The sequence below is a fragment of the Gracilinanus agilis genome, chromosome 4 (genome assembly GCF_016433145.1).
Source record: "Gracilinanus agilis isolate LMUSP501 chromosome 4, AgileGrace, whole genome shotgun sequence".
Classification (NCBI taxonomy): Eukaryota; Metazoa; Chordata; class Mammalia; order Didelphimorphia; family Didelphidae; genus Gracilinanus; species Gracilinanus agilis.
Genome location: NC_058133.1, coordinates 461846142 through 461863379, shown reverse-complemented (window position 1 = coordinate 461863379; position 17238 = coordinate 461846142). Strand labels below are relative to the sequence as shown.

Genomic DNA, 17238 nt, shown 5'->3' with positions numbered 1-17238 from the left:
ATACTGTTTCCAGAGTCCTTCATAAAAAATACATTCCATCCTAACTTGGAAGAATGACTTATCCCTGATTTTCCCACTTTCCTTTTCTTGACCCTTAAATCAAGACAAGTAAAACTGGGTCAGTGGAAGAAGGGTGCTAAGAAACTCAAATACCAACATTTCCAAATGCTTTCTTTAAATCACATTTTCTCAGGCTGGCAAAAACTTACATTTTAGACCTGATCCTTACATCGATTCAGCAACCAGTGAGCTGACTATATTCCTGGAAAATAAAATTTATTTTCTAGTAAAATTCCTCATAACAGCTTTCAATAAAATTATAAATAGATCACTGAGCAATGGTTTAGATTTGCTAGGACTGGTCTCCTACTTAATGTTTTTGGGGAAAGGCTTACCCCAATGGCACAAACAATTCCAACTCCAATAAGTTCTGAGCCTATTGTTGCTTTATGGAGAACACATAGGTAATACTGACACAAATTCTTGTTGTACCTACTCTCTGAATCTTGCAAACCTGGAAAGTATTAGGATGGGGAAAAGGAAAAAAAATTTACCTAGCTCTACAGCACACTAAATTTCAAAATTAGCAAATTCCCAAATGACTCCTTTTTCACTCTTAAAAAAAAAAAAAAAAAAGCAATTGGCAGTAACCATACTCTATCTTCTGACTCTGCCCATTTACTCTTCCTTCCTCCTGAATAAACTAAAACTGTTTATAAAGCAACTCTGAAAAACTTCCCATAACACTTCATTCCCAGGTTTGTGCCCCACATATTAAAAATGTAATAAACCAAAGATTCCCTCAATGGAATTACAAGCCACATGAAATTAAAGATCACAGTAAAAGTCATATCCTGATAAAGTATTAAAACTTTTTTAACACAGAAGAATAATGTACACAGGGATTTTCCAGTAGAATACAATATTTAAGATTCAAGAAACTATTTGAAATGGTTCGGTGTAGTCCAATGTATTTTCCTGTATATTAGGATTAAATACATTGGAACAGTGAGCCTGAATCTGTTCCTTGAGAAACCATTACTATTAGCGTATAAAACCAAGTATCATGTGGGTCTAGTGCCAGGCAAGGAGGGGCTATTGCTACATTTCAAACAAATCAGTCCATATTTAAAAAAAAAAAATCCCATATCTGTGGAACAGTAACAAAAACACACAAACCAAATGAAAATGTACTAAAATTTAATCATTCATAAAAGCTGTAATTTAATCTGTGACAGTAAAACACAAGAAGCAATATTAGAGTTGGTTTAGTATATTATATATTTTAGCTTTGAAAGCCATAGAAATCAGTTATCCCAGTTTTTTCCTATAAAAGACCCATTTTTTCCAAAGCATTATGCACAAACAATTTTAATTAGAATATAATGGCAGAATGATATTCCATAACTTTTAAATATAAAATGAAGTCAATGACTCAAAAAAGTTATTTGCTGCAGTGAGTTTGTGGGGGAAATTTCATATTCTATATCTATAACATTATAGATATAAAGTATAATGGTTCAACTTTTTAGTGCTTGATGGGGAGGAATTATGATAAAAAGGTCAATATGAAATCATTTAATTAGAGTAGCAATACCTAACATTTGAAATGCATCCATGCTCTTTTGTATAATCATATTAGAGTCAAGTATATTTATTTTCACATCTGTTATAACTGCTATTGCAAAGGAGAAATACTATTGTCTTATTTTTCCAAGAGATATAGACAGAGCAATTTTTTCTCCAGGGAACTTGTGCAAACCATTATAAGATCTAGATTCTTCACATAATATATAAAACAGGAGAAGCCTCTTCAGGTATGTTGTTAATTAATTAATGTATTTTTTGAAGTCTGGAATGCTGGCACTTTCCAATTAGGCAACAGTTCTTCATTCCTGTAATCTTGAAGAGGAACAAAAAAAAAAAAAAAGTTAATTTCTTGATCCAGAGAACAGCCCAAAGACACTGAACACTGAAAGACCAGAAAACACAATTTGGGCCAACTACCACTAGAGGGCTGCAAGTGCTTGGAACATCCACGACATGTTGGAAGTAAGAGCACAGTAAAGGGCAAAGAGGCTACTTGGAAGTTCTCCCCTCTGTAGCTCTTTTCTATGTAAAGCAAACACACACATACCCACATTTATTCCTAGAGTCTACAAATGGCCAACTTGGGCAGTCCTCCAGTTGTGGTTTAAGGGCAGGCTGGAGCTCGCTTCCTCTACACTGCAGCTTGGCACTCTCTCTGAGGCTTAGTCTTTAGGAGTTGCCTAGAAGCCTGAGAACATAGTAGGGAGCCTGAGCAGGGTCACATATGCCTATGTGAGAGGCAGAACTTGAACCTGGAGCACTCTAGCTCTGTCCTTGTGTTTACTATTTCATTTTTTCTTTATTTTATTTCTGATAGCATCCTTTAGAGAAAAAAGGGGCATGCTATTTTATACAAATTTCATTTTTACCATATATTGTAACAGGAATTTCCTAAATAAGGAATTCTGCCCAACTAATTTGCTAGACTTTTCATTAAAACTTAAAAGATTCTTAAGCATTCTCCTGGCATAAATGAGGTTAGCCTACTCCTGATGGAATGTGAGTTCTTATATCCCTATCACAAAGGGAACAAGTTAGACTCGGGTTGGATACCAAAGAAGAATCACAGGAGGGAGCCCTCCCCCATTATCAATACAGATAGGATGGGCATCCCATGGCAAGAGCACATATAGCTGCCTTTGTGCCATCCCTTCTGACCTAGGGTTCCCACAACCAACTGGCAAACAACAACAACAACAAAAAAAAAACCCAATGTGTAAGCGGTCATACTATTCATTCATGTTATTTTGTGTCTGTGGGCAACAGCACAACATTCTGCACATATGAAAAATCAGTAACAGTCAAATACACAACAAATAAAGGGCTATCTGGCTATGATCTGGGTACTTTCATTAACCAAAAAGCACCTATGACGATGTGCCAGGCATGGTCATGTACTGAATGCTCCACGTATATAGATCAAAAATGATTGCTACCCTCAAGGGTCTTACATTCTAATGAAGGAGACAACATACACACAGATCAGTAAGCACAAAGCACAATCAAAGCAGGTGTGTCTATTGCACATCTGCAGTGAAGTGAAAGTGTACTGACAATAGTTTTCTGAACTAAAGAATGTGTGTCAAAAGATGGATAACTACTCCTAAAGCTTTGCACTCAGATCTTCCCTTTACTAAAAAACTAATCTCTGGGCTCCTAAGAAGCCAGCAGATGGCTCCTCTTCCACTAAACAGGAAAGGAAATTATATGTGCAGGAAATAGATTTAAATGGATTTGACTAATCGACTTGAAATCCACAGCCAAAGAAAAATATAAATAAGAACTGAGGATCCACCCTTTTACCCTCTAAAACCAAAACCCAAGATGCTGTTTTAAATGATCTACATTTAAAGTCATTAAGCAACAGTAACATCTAAGCAAGAGATTTGACTAGGAAGAGGATACCTCCTGCTATGGTTATCATTCAGTTCTGTCAATCAAGAACAGCTTAATCATATTTCCACAGAGCCTCTTCACTCACCCAGTCATCCCTAGTTCACGCCCTTTATCATTTCTGGCCTAGACCTCTCTGCAACAGTTTCTTTGCTAACACATAGTCCCTCCACTTCTCTTATCTTCTTCTCTAATCAATGTTCTTCATGGATGCCAGGCTTGTCTAAAATGTAAGCCCCTTCCACTTCTTCCTGCCATTCAAAAACTGTCAATGGCTTCCTGCTGCCTTTAGAATAAAATTCAAACTTCTCAGATTGGCATTTAATCAATCAACAAGTATCTGTTAAAAATACCAGGCACTCTGCTAGACACTGAGGATATTACAGATGCAAAAAATGAAACAATTTCTATTCAAAATAAGCTTATATTCCAGTCCTTCCTCAGCTGGTTGGAGTCCACTTTCTTGTTTTTTTTCTCCCTCGTATAACAATGACAATAACTAACATTCATATAGTATTTACTATGTGTCAGGCACTGTGCTAAGCATCACACTCTTGGGAAGGAAATGCTATGATCTCCCCATTTTATAGATGAGAAAATTGAGACAGGCAGTAGTTCAGGGGGAAGCTTGGAGTCGCCCAGCTAGACGGGTCGATTCAAGCGTATAACCTTAAGGCTTTCCTCATCCCATCGGTTATAGCTTTCTCTCTTCTTATACATATGTAAATATAAATATATATGTTTATATATATATATGTGTATACATATGTAAATATAAATGTATATATATTTACTTGTTACATCTCTTAGTAGAACACAAACTCCTTGAGAGAAGTGTCCATTTTTTTGTTTTTAATCCGTGTCACCAGTGCCCAACACTAATTAACACAACTTAATCATCTTTAATTCATATATAAAAGAAGACTGTTTGGTAGAGGGGACAGAAGGCCACTTCATGTCCCATCCCACCCCCACCCCCTTGGGGCTATGTGATACTAAGCAAGTCCTTTGCTTCTCAGTGTCCCAGAAGGCTCTTTAAGACTACCGGAGAATAATCTGAATGGCAGAGGGAGTCTCCGACACCATTTTAATTATAAGTCTGTCCAAAAAAATTCAAGTAATATTAACTCAAAGCACTACTATTTGGAGCCTGAAGCAGGAATCCACTGAAAGTCTGTATAGCTAAATGTTAATTACTTTTCTAATATACATGGCTAAGAGAAGAGGTTGCCATTCAAAGATTATTTTTATTGGCCCTTTTTCCTTTCTAATACTTTGCTATTTCAATGATTTGTGATTGTTTTTCCCCCAGTGTGGATACTCCCTTGACATCAGATGAAAACCTTCCACAACTTAGAAGATATTTTTTCAGACTTCTTGTAGCCAAAAAGACTCAACAATCCCTGGATAATCTGGTGATGATGCTCTAAATTTGGTAGGATGGTTTCCCTCTCTTATCTACCTCCTTTAAAAAACAGAACTCTAGGAACTAATTGTCTACTTTTAGACAGGGGGTTCTTAATCCTTTTTGTGCCATGTACCCTTCTGACAATCTATAGATCCCTTCTCAGAAGAATGTTTTAAAATAAATAAAATACATGGAATTATAATGGAAACTAATTATTCCAAAATAAAAATATAATTCCTACCCTCTCAGCCAAGTTCATGGATCCCAAGTTGAGAATCTGTTTTAGAAGGATGCTCAGAGCTTAGCACAGTGGCTGGCACAGAGTAAGGGTTTGATACATGTTTATTGATTGATTCAGGCCACTAGGGAATTGTGTTATTAAATTTAATTTAGTGCAGCAGAAAAGGTAATATGCTAAATGGATCTAAGTGACCTCAAAGAGTTAAGATTCTCCTTTTCACCAATATGAGATTTAGTTGTTAACTCTCAGCAAAATATCATAAAAATGTCCTTCCAGGTAATGGATTTGTTTATAGTATTGATGGTGACAAACAGAATTATCCAGAAAATGACATGAGCAATTTAAATAAACAACAAGTGGGTAGGCAGCCTCGATATTGCTTCTCTCCATAGGGTTCACTTAAAGTAGTACATGTGATGCTTAGTCAGAAGATGTTTTCAAGGACAGACAAAATAGCATTAATAGGAGACGATTTATATTTTAAAAGTGTCTGATAGTTGACATTGTGATGAAAATATGGGAAGGATTTTCAATACCCAGGCAGTTATTGTCAATGATGTTCCCTACCAAAATTATGCCTGAGAATAAAGGATCTCATACCAGGGTTCCAAAGCCATTGGTAAAGGAGTCAATTTTGAAGCTATCAAAGTTGGCTATGTTACTGTGCTAGATATAATGTACAAAGAATGATTACTGGTACCTTGTATCAGTCTTTGTTTTTTTCTGGGGGACTGCTACTATCTCATTCAAAAGCTGCTCAATTCTTAGTCTTCCCTCCAGAATTACCATGAATCTCCCTAGGCCTAGGTGAGAAAATCTGATGTTATGGAAATCAGAAAAGACCAGTAAGCCTTCAGTAAGGCAGAAGAGTAGGTGGCTTCAGACAGCACAAGGACAAACATGATGCCATTCACCTATGCCCAACTACCCATCTTACCTGGCTCAGAGCTGCTGCATGGTGGGGTCTAAAGCAGCAGGCATGATTTCTTTTTAGGTTTCTTCTTTTCCACTGGTGTTTTTCTATTTATTTGTCTGACCAGGTCATAAAATATCTAAAGAAAAAAAAGAAAATGGGTAATTAGTCAATATTTGGGAATTCATTTTATAAGATACATATTCCACCATGTCTTCTTTCAAGCCTGCACTTTGCATCCCTTGTTATGAAGGAAGTTGTCTCAGCAAGTGCAACATCTTTTCGGAGACAGTAGATATATAGCGAAGCTTATGTCATAGCACAGAATGTAATTTTTAGTTCTCAACCGATAAAAAGAATTAAGGGAAGATGTTAGAAAACTTAGCTAAATGGACTTAGCTGGAAAATTAACAATTAAGAAACTTTATGCTATATGGAATCTGTTAATTTTTTAAATTTCTGGTGGGAAAAAAGAAAGAGGTACAGAAGGACAACTACTCTTGAACTGTATGATCAAACACTATTCACAATTTGAATTCCATCCAAAAAAATCTCATAAGCCTAGTTTTCGGGTATTTCTAATTTGGAACACAGGACTCTATTGTTTGATTTTAATCATCAAAAGTAAATAGGTGATGGGAAACAAAGAAATCACTAGATTTAATCAAATGGACTGATGAACTTAGAAATCCTGATTTTTTTTCCATATATAGAATTAAAAAAATCAGGACAAAATTATAATACTTCTCTCCCCCTTAATTTCACAGAAGCACAGATTTTAATTCTAAGAAGTCTCAATGCTTTGAGAGGCAGGGTGGTATAGTGTAGAAGAACAAGCCTCTGACACATACAATCTGTGTGACCTCACACAATTAGTTTAACCTTCCAGTGTCCTTGGCATCTCTTTAAGATAACTTGCAAAAAGGTGCAGCATTGCATTAGATGATGGCATTCTCATTAAGTTTCCTAAACAAATGAAATCACAGGCCCAGTAAAATGAAAAAGCATCAGTGTGCTATGGAAAGGATCTTGGATTCTTAAGGAGATTCTAGCAGAGCAGAGACTCTCCTAAGTTCTTGGAGCAGTACAAGCTTCAAGTTTGAGCATGGCAATGATTTGTATGCCTGCCATCCCAACTAAAGGCAGCACAGAGAACTTTTCAGCGTGCTCAAAACCAGGAGAGAGATATTTTTGGCCATGGTAATTCAAGGATATTACTATAACACAGAAAGGTGGGCATCAGCATTGGTGGAGGATACAATCAAGATAAAGTCCTGGATCATTTCAATACATAAAAAAACTTGTCTATCAGTATCTCTAAAAAACACAAACTCTAAACAGTATTATGTGTGAGAGAATGTGTTATGTATGTACTGACTGATAAGATTCTGTTCCAGGTGACTTTTAGTCACATTCCCCCTTCAAACACTATTTACCCCTTTTTTGCAGAGGCTCCTGAAAAAAAAAATGAAGTGGAGAGGAAGATTATTTTGGTATCGATATGGAGAATGGTCTGGAGAAGTGACAGTAATTTGATTCTTATAACAAGCCTATGAAGTGGATTATGTCCAGAGAGGTAAGTAACAAGTTTTAAAGTATCACTCAAAGTTTTTTCTTTGGAAAATTCTTTTCTACCTCAGTGTAACTAATGGTTCAGAAAATCCAAGAAGCATTACTGGTGGGGAAATGGAGTTGAAAGATCAAGTTTAAAATGAGTACTTTTGGAAGTATGAAATCACTTTGAAGCTCTTTCTTATTGTTCTCTGAAGAAGTGAAAGGATAAAAGGAAGGCAGAATTGAAGTTTTGCATTTTTTCCTTTATTCCTAAATTGGGATATCTGCACTCCATTTATTATTGAGATGAAGCAGTCAGCTCTCCAATAAAGTTAGAGTGCTTCTGTTTGTGAAAACTGACAGCACTGTTCTCTGGAGCATAGCACTAGAGACACAAACTGAAACAGTTTAAAGGTATTCTCGAGGTAACTTCAATTTGCTGCCAATCCATCTGTGCAGACAACATAGGAAATGATTAGATGAGTATCTTCCCTGTCTTTTTCCAGTTTTTACATATACATTTGCTATGTACTGAATATGAGCAGAAAACTCTAGCATCAAAGTAAAATACTCAAGGCAAGGACCCCTACATAGGATTCTTAAGTTATAATGAGGAAAAAGAATCATAAACAGTTCAAACAGTTAAATTCTGAAAAAACAAACACTGGCATGAAATTTATGTTTTCAATCAAGTTAAAATGTCTCTTAGTGTGTTTAATGTAGGTTGTAACAAGTCACATTTACTGACGATGAAAAATCACTGGACCCTGAAGGGAAAAAAAATAAAAAGAAGTATCAACATATTGGCTATTTGGCCATAAGAACTTTTAGATACTCATTATATTATAGAAGCATGAGTCTCAAATGGAAGAAACAAGTCATGTAGTCCTTCTCTATCACTTTACAGATGAGGGAATTCTGACCCAGAGATGTTCAGGTATTTGCCCAGTATCACAGGTAAATTTGGTGATAAACCTATGACTATAATTCTTTCTGAAGATTATTAATAATGCTCAGACCCCTACCCCCAACTCAAATTATAATCTCACAACTGGGAAATCCAGAATCAAATGAGTAAATATGCAACAGTAAACAGCACAATGGGTATAGCTGAAAGAAGGACATGTTATCTATTAGTTTCTTGTTTTTATCATTTGTTAATGCCAGTTTTTTTGTTGTTGTTTTTTACAAAAGATAAGTTTTAGTATTCTTGATTGGGGAGGAGAGGGAAATAGACTATTAACAGAAAGCTAACTTCTTTGGCCAAGTGCTTGAAGAGGTCCAGGAAATTCTGGCAAGAGAAGTTTGAGTAATAGTTATAAATTAATAAATCCTCCAGAGTAAAAAAAAATCAAAAGCAGTATGAAAGAAATAGTAACCTTAACACTGGAGCCTAACCATACATCTTAGATAGCATATTAGGCTAATTTAGCTAATTTAGTCCTGAGAACCACTCAAACCAAGCTCTATACGACTGGCAAAGAGGCCTTCTCTGTTACAGGTCTATTTTTTTTGAAATTTAAAAAAAAAAAAAAAAGATGAAGAGACTCTCTCTCAGTTTTTTGCCTTGGTGGCCCAGAATTTAAATTTAGGACATCATGGAGACATTTGCATCCATACTCATTTTTGAGTGTGAAGATAGGACTAACTCTCCCTTTCTTACTTTTAAATTTAATCAACCAAAAGCGAAGACACCCATACTTAAGTAGGGAAGGTCCACAAACCACCCACTAAAGTGGTTTACACTTCCAGAAGCCACTAAACAAATTTAAGGACTGCAATTGGTTCCTGTAAAGTGGAGGAAGGGACAGGAAGTGACGTTAGGAAAGGTCTTTGAAAGAGGCTGAAACTTCCTGTCAGGAGGTCTTTGGGCTGAATCTAGAGTGTGAAGGACTGGGGACTCTGGTAAGACTGCTCTTGAATTTTCTCCCTTTGGAGATACTGCTTGGGTGAGTGCAAAGCTGACTCCTTTCCTGGCTTCTAGAGAGATTAGTTTCCAGAGAGGCTTCCCTGTCTTGGAGGAGGCTGCATCAGTATTCACCACCAGGCCCTCCAGCTGTGGGTCCCCCGGCTGAGGGCTAATTAGCCCTGTCTGGGTTGAGCCAGGGGCTGAGGCAGATATTTAGTGTGTTAGGTTAAATATTTTACTCTACCCTCTTTCACATTTCTCTACTTTCATTCTTCCTCTCTTTTTGTAAATAAAGCTACTAAGGAGTCATTTTGACTTGAGCTGTATTTTTAAAAATTCTCTTATATTTAGTCCAACCATAAATTTAATGCCTACATGAGGGATCCTAGTAACCTTCTCCTAAAGAATTAGGCTGTGTCTGAGGCACCTGTTCTAGAAACTCCCAACTCAATCCAGGCAGTAGATTATGGACTTGGCAGAATTTGGCCCCAGTTCAGCATTCCTAATAATGGACTAACATAGAGTAGTCCAGAGGTCAGGGGCCAGAACAAATGGTTATCTACCTCCTGAGTCATGCCTGAATGTTTTGGGTGAATGACACCTACAAGATGATTTGGTGTATTCACATTTATACACATTTCTTCCCTGGAATTGTGGTGGTATTAGCCAGGAGCACTTCAAGCCAGACTATACAGTCTCCCAGAAGAGAGCATCTCCTTGTGACAGGGCCTTGACTCCACTGGACAAATTGTAATGATCTAGTTTATAGGACTGCTTTCTTTTTAACTCTCTCCCTGACTTCATAATCAAAGAATTTATACATTGTATTAGGATAGGAATTTATTTCAATATAAATCTTGATGGAATGGTTTTGGTAGAGTATTTAGTGATCAGCTTTTTATATAAGGCATTTTCTTAGACATTTAGAACAAGGGTAAATGAAGGTTTTTATATTTATTCAACTTAAACTGAACCATAAATTTATATATTCATTTTAAATTTTAGATAACTTTATTTGTAAATACATAGATTCTGGAAATTACCTAGATTTTTTAAAATGTTCAAATTCAGATAGAATGAGAAAAGATTTTAAAAAGCAATTTTTACATTTTGGCAGTTAAGGCAAAGGAAGAAGAGAGACAAGTGTTTGTAGATTTTAGGGGGTAAAGGTTACCTCATTAACATTGATCTTTGACTTTGCAGAAGACTCTAAAAAGGCACAGTTACACCACTGTCTTGCTAAATTCTGACCCTGTTCTTTGCCAACTACTCGTTCATCTTCCAGGTCACATTTATTGCCAACCAAAATCATTGGAACCTGAAGAAAAAAATACAGAAATAAAAACCAACATTCTGGTTGTTTATCAAAATGACAGAAATTTAAGTAAAATTCAATCAAGCTTCTGTGCTTGCCTTTTAATAAAAAGTAAAAAAGTGGGAGATTTAAACCTACTAATTCTACACAAGGTAATACTAAAATTCTCTTATGAGTAGAAATGTATGAATCATTAATAATTAAATTCTAAGTAGGAAGTCACAAAAGACAGAAGCTTTTTAGAATTTGGTTTCTTGAGATCCAAATTCCACCACCCAAACTCCATAATGTTTTAAAATTCAAAAATCCAACTTTAACCATAGCTTTTCAAAGATAAGCTTTCAAATATAACAGAGCAAGTAGCGTAGTTTATTAATCTAGTAATTAGCTCTAATGTTGCACATTAGATGATTACCACATAAATAAATGGCATATTAACCAGGCCTAACCATAACATTTTATGCATATTAAGGGAATCCAAAGCAAAACAAAGCTACAAAGTATATAGTATAAAAACCATCAAGCCAAACACAAATTTGACTTTTACTATAAATGCAAAAGATATATTACATTAAGTGGTACAGGGGATAGAGTTCTGGGTCTATATCATATAGGGTTGTTGTAAGGATCAAATGAAATAAAATTTGTGAAGAGCTGTCATATATTAGGCACTTAATAAATGCTTATTCCATACCCCACTTTTCTCCCTAACTCATTACCGTACAGACTTAGGTGTCTGTAGTACAGCCAGGTGGCTCTGTGGACAATCACTGGGCCTGAAGTCAGGATGAACTGAAATCCTGTCTCAGACACTAGCTATGTGATCTCAGGCAAATCATTTAATGTTTGTCTAAGTTTCCTTATCTGCAAAATGAGGAAAGTAATAGCACCTACCTCACAGTGTTGTTGTAAGGATCAAATGAGAATATAATGGTAACATGTTTAGCATAATGTTTGGCACATAGTAAGCACCACAATAATAATAGTAATTATTATAAGTAGTAAAAGAGATAAGAATGGTATAAAATGATGGGAGCTCATTTGAAAAGGTTTCATCAAAAAATAAACACATTTTTAGGAGCCTACAATTCAACTCTCATTAAAGAAGAGATTCTTACTCTGTTGTAGAATAGAAGAACAATGTTTCTGGCCTTTACCATTAGCAATGCTAACAATAGCATCTTACATACCATCAACTTATATCAGTATAAAAATAGAGGCTTTAACCTCTTATGTTAATTAGCCATAAGAAGATAACTTATTTATTAGGTTATGGTTGGTTATGAGTCATATAAATTTTTTCTTCATGCAACATTACCCAAAGTTAAGGATCTGAGCAGACACATGGTGATCCTATTAATAATTACACAGTACATAAAATCATGCAATATAAAAAGCAATGGTACAGATTTTTATTTTCTTATTTATACAAAAGAGAAATTCTTTGTAGCTCAAACAGAGTTAACCTGGCATAATTTCACTTCTAAGAGCTAAACAATGTATATAGCAATGTGCTTAACTATTACCTAAAAGTTTAATTTTGTTGTTCAGTTATTTTAGTCTTGTCCAACTCATCATGACCCAATTTGGGATTTTCTTGGCAAAGATCGTGGGGTGGTTTACCATTTCCATCTCCAGCTCATCTAAGAAAACTGAGGCATACAGAGTAAAGTGACTTGCCCAGGGTCACACAGCTAGTACATACCTACAACCAGATTTCATTTCAGGAAAATGAGTCTTCCTAACTTCAGGCCTGGCACTCTATCTACTGCACCACCTAACTGCTCCCAAAGATTAATCACCAGACAGAATAGCTAGAAAAGTTATCACTCTGATTATACAAATAAGAAATGAAAATACAGCATGCTTAAAATTTAAAAAAACCTAATTAGCTAAAACTTTCAAATAATTAAGGGAGAAAGAAAAAATTATTCTATTAGTATTATTTTTATAGGCTTATTTGAGATTTAAACATTGACATAATTTTCTGGCTTATTTTATAGTTCTAACTTCTACATGAAACCTAACTTGACAACTCTAGACCACAGTGTAAAAGTGAAATTTGGGAAATGCCATCTAAAAGTGTATATATTTCTGTGGACATGGAAAATGTATCAAACTACATTTCCCGTGATCCAACGTGGTCCAACTGGTTTCCGTTTCCGGGTTTTTGGGCGTGGGGAGGCCTTCGTCTTGACGCAGGGAAGAGTTTATAATCTCCTGGGTTAGGAGGGGTCTCCCTCTTGGCTAGCAGACTCGGAGACAGTAATGGAGGCGGCAGTTTTGAATGCTTACAAGCGCGTGGTCTAATTATCTATCAGCATGGCTTTAATTAAAATACTAATTTATATTATTATACCAGCCTTTATCATTTTTCATATTTATAACAGTAATGTCTTTTCCTCAACTCCATTTTGTGCCCTTTAGAAGATCTTAACAATTACATTACTGTAATTGTCTGCACAGTACAATTAGCACCTTATTATATATGATCTCATCCTTCACTGTTGTTAAGGGTTTGAATGTATGTTTTATATTCTACAGAGAACCTAACACTTTATATAATTAACTAAAAAACAAAAACTTGCTTATCTGACCGTGGGAGGATTTTAGTGCTCAGAGGAGGTAAAAAAGGTATTACTTACATCTTCGGTATCTTTAACCCGTAATATCTGTTCCCTCAAGTCCTGTAAGTCATTAAACGTGGACTGAGCTGTAATAGAATATACTAGTGCAAACCCTTGGCCATTCTTCATATACAGATCTCTCATTGCTGTAAATTGCTCCTATAATACAAAATAAACATGAAAATAATTACAAAATTTGATTTATGTTAATAAACTAGAATTTTTAAAATTAAAAGCATAAGAATCATTCAGTTAGAACTAATAAGACTTACTATTTACACTATTTCGTAGCAAAGGAAATAAGAAATAATAGATAGATTTTATAAACAAATCTTTATTTATGTGAAAGATATGCTTCTGTTTCTCACCGTTGGAACAAATCACATGACTCTAGAGCTAGAAGAATTCTGTAAGATCACCCACTTCAGCCTCCCTGCTCTCAGATAGGAAATATGGATGTCAACCAGCGATGAAATGTTTAAAAAAAAAAAAGTGCATCTCCTCATCCATACTTTACACTCCATGCTATATAAACTTAGCTCATGATTTACATTAAAAATGGATTAAAAATATTTTTTGGGGAAAGCCACTGCATCTCATGAAATAACTGAAAATTGTCTTAAGTACCACAGGACTGGGTCTCAATTTCCTCAGCTATAAAATGTGGGGGTTGTACTAGACGGCCTTCTGAAATCCCCCTTTCAACTCCAGAGTTATAATACTATGATCAGTCTAAATCATTCAAGAAAGAAAGCTATCTATTCTTTTTCTATAAACCTCCATGAATAGACAATTGACAATCTCCTTTGGTGGCCTGTACCAGTGTTTCATCACTCTGACAATCAAGAGCCTCTTAGTGCCAACGAAAATACCTTCTGCTTCACTTGACACCTATTTGGTTTTGTTTAGAAAAAGAAGGTAATGCAATAATGATAGAAATTACAATTTGAGATATGTAAAGAAAAAGAAAATAATTAAAAAAAATAGAATGAGATCTGTATACAAGATAAACAGGCATATATTGCAGAACATTTTGAAAATCCACACAGTGGGAACAAGTGGCATAGAAATACTGCTTTGTCGGCATGGATCATCTATCTTGGTGCCTGTTTCTCAGCTGCTATGTGTCTCTCTGTCTCTCTGTCTCTGTCTCTGTCTCAAACTCTTACCTCCTGTCTTGGAGTCAATACTATGTATTGGCTCCAAGGCAGAAGAGTGGTAAGGGCTAGGCAACGGGGGTTAAGTGACTTGCTTAAGTCACATAGCTAGGAAGGGTCTGAGGTCAGATTTGAACCTAGGACCTCCCATCTCTAGGCCTGGCTCTCAATCCACTGAGCCACCCAGCTGCCCCCTGTCCCTTTATTTCTACAGTTCCTTCCTTCACTCTCAAGCTTGATTCCTAGGCACTCTTTTTACTGAAGAAACCTGAATGTGAGAAATGGAGAAACTTGAAAGCTGGCTCTTGTTTATTCCTTCTCTTCCTCCTATCTCCCTCCCCCTTCCCTTCTCCCTACCCCATCCCAAACTCAGTCCTCTGCTCTCCTAACTCAGGTATTCATCTTTGTTCATATTCAATCTTCAATTTCTTCGGCTGCAACTATAATGCAGGTAAGAAGCACAGATTTGGTATCATCAGATTTTCTGAGTTATAGATTTTAAAAAACTATATTTTATAAGCTTTTGTGACTTCCGGGGTAAAATGGCTGCAGAATAGACCCAAGGGACTTCCTCTCCTCTCCACTTACTGATATAAAACACCTCAAAAGGATAAAAACCAAAATCAGGTAAGTGAAGGGGCTCATCCATAGGGTGCAGACTTGAAGGTAGTCAGGGTTTTGGCATTTGTACGTTACAAGGGGGTAAAATTAAAATCACTCATACCAAAGTGCGAGCTGATCACCCCTCCCCCACTCCACCTAAGGTGCCAGAGTCAGAGCAAGCACAGGGCAATTGCTAGGTTTGGGGGGGGGGGGGGGTTGCTGAGGACATCACAGACTTACCCCAGAGAACAGTGAGACTTGGGACCCCAGGAGGCTGAGGAACATGGAGTTTGGGTGCAGAGATAGGGCAGAGAGAGGCTACATACAGCAGACACGGCAGAGACTGAAAAATAGCCTTAAGCAAAAACTGCTCTGTAGCTCGAGCCTACCCTCCTCACTCAGACTTCTGATTGGGAAGGGAAGAAAGAACTGGCATAGAAATGGCCACTAACATCTAGGAATTATAATCTGCAACTACCAAAAAACAAACCTTGATCCTCAATAATTTCTATGGAGAAAAACTCCAGCCTACAGAGGAGAGAGCAGAGGATGACGAACAAGCAAACACATCCAAATCTTCCAAAGAAAATCGAAATTGGTTACAAGCTCTTGAGGAGCTCAGATTTGAGATGCTGAACCAAATGAGAAAGATAGAAGAAACTTGGCAAGAGAAGTGGGAAATAGTTCAAAAAGAAAATAACAGTTTAAAAGTCAGAATCTCTCACTTGGAAAAAGAAGTCCAGAAATCAAATGAAATTATAAGTAAACTGAAGACCAGAACTGACCTGCTGGAAGCCATGAAAAGAAGGATAGACCAAAATGAAAAGGAAAATCAAAATATCATAGCTGAAAACCAGTCTTTAAAAAACTAGAATTGGCCAAATAGAAGCTAATGATCTCCCAAGACAACAAGAATTAATAAAGCAAAGTCAAAAGAATGACAAATTAGAAACATGAAATATCTCACTGAGAAGATGGATGACTTGGAAAACAGGTCTAGGAGAGACAATTTGGGAATCACAGGCCTACCTAAAAACCTGTAAATAAAACCTTGATATTCTACTACAAGAAATTATCCAAGAAAACTGCCCTGATATTTTTGAACAAGAAGGCAAAATAGACATTGAAAGAGTCCATAGACTCTACATTAAATCCTCAAAAGACAACCCCCTGGAATGTGATTGCCAAATTCAAGAGCTTCCAAGCTAAGGAGAAAATATTGCAAGAAGCCAGAAAGAAACAATTCAGATATCAAGGAGCACTAATCAGGATTACACAGGATCTAGCAGCCTCCAAACTAAAGGACTGCAAGGCTTGGAATATGATATTCAGAAAGGCAAGAGACATGGGCCTACAACTAAAGATCACCTACCCATCAAAACTGACTATATACTTCCAGGGAAAAGTATGGGCATTTAACAAAATAGAAGATTTCCAAGAATTTGTAAAGAAAAGACCAGAACTAAATGGAAACTTTGATGTCCAAATACAAAACTCAACAGAAACATGAAAAGGTGAAAAAGAAAGAGAGAAAATATTTTTTTCCCTTTTAAGGGCTTCAGTAAGGTCAAATTGTTTATACTCCTATATGGAAAAATGATATTTGTAACTTTCAAAAACAGTATTAGCTATCATAGTAGTTGGAAGAATTATTCATAGGTAGTGGTTGGGTTACTAAGTGGTTTAAGATGATATGTAAAAAAAGAAAGGGGGGAATAGAAGATGGCACCAAGAAAAACTTGAAGGTATAAGAAAAATAGGATAAATTATACTATAAGCTCTTGTGATGTAAAAGTCAGCTTCTTATTTACTTATCAGCTAGCTAGCAAATAATTTGATGGCAATAATTAGTTTATTTAATTACAAATGCAACATACTTTCAATGCTATGATTGAATCATCTCAGCTATCTGACTCCCAGATATTACTTATTTAATCATATCACTAATAGACATTTTCTCACTACCTATAACATTATTTCTATGGGAAGATACATTGTGAACTCTAAACAATTAACTCACAAAGCAAT

At 36.0% G+C, this 17238-nt stretch overlaps 1 protein-coding gene across 2 annotated transcripts in view; it reads right to left on the bottom strand.

Annotated features, from left to right (window-relative positions):
• Nucleotides 1-1183: 1183 nt before the first annotated feature.
• RAP1A (RAP1A, member of RAS oncogene family) overlaps nucleotides 1184-17238 on the bottom strand; it is a 31053-nt gene continuing 14998 nt past the window's right edge. For both annotated transcript variants that reach the window (XM_044672322.1, XM_044672323.1), the window contains exons 4-7: nucleotides 13469-13609; nucleotides 10683-10826; nucleotides 6070-6184; nucleotides 1184-1902 (exon numbers count right to left, since the gene is read on the bottom strand). In XM_044672322.1, the coding sequence (XP_044528257.1) occupies nucleotides 6098-6184; nucleotides 10683-10826; nucleotides 13469-13609 (372 nt within the window). In that variant the 3' untranslated portion in view covers nucleotides 1184-1902; nucleotides 6070-6097. The remainder of the gene's footprint in view (nucleotides 1903-6069; nucleotides 6185-10682; nucleotides 10827-13468; nucleotides 13610-17238) is intronic.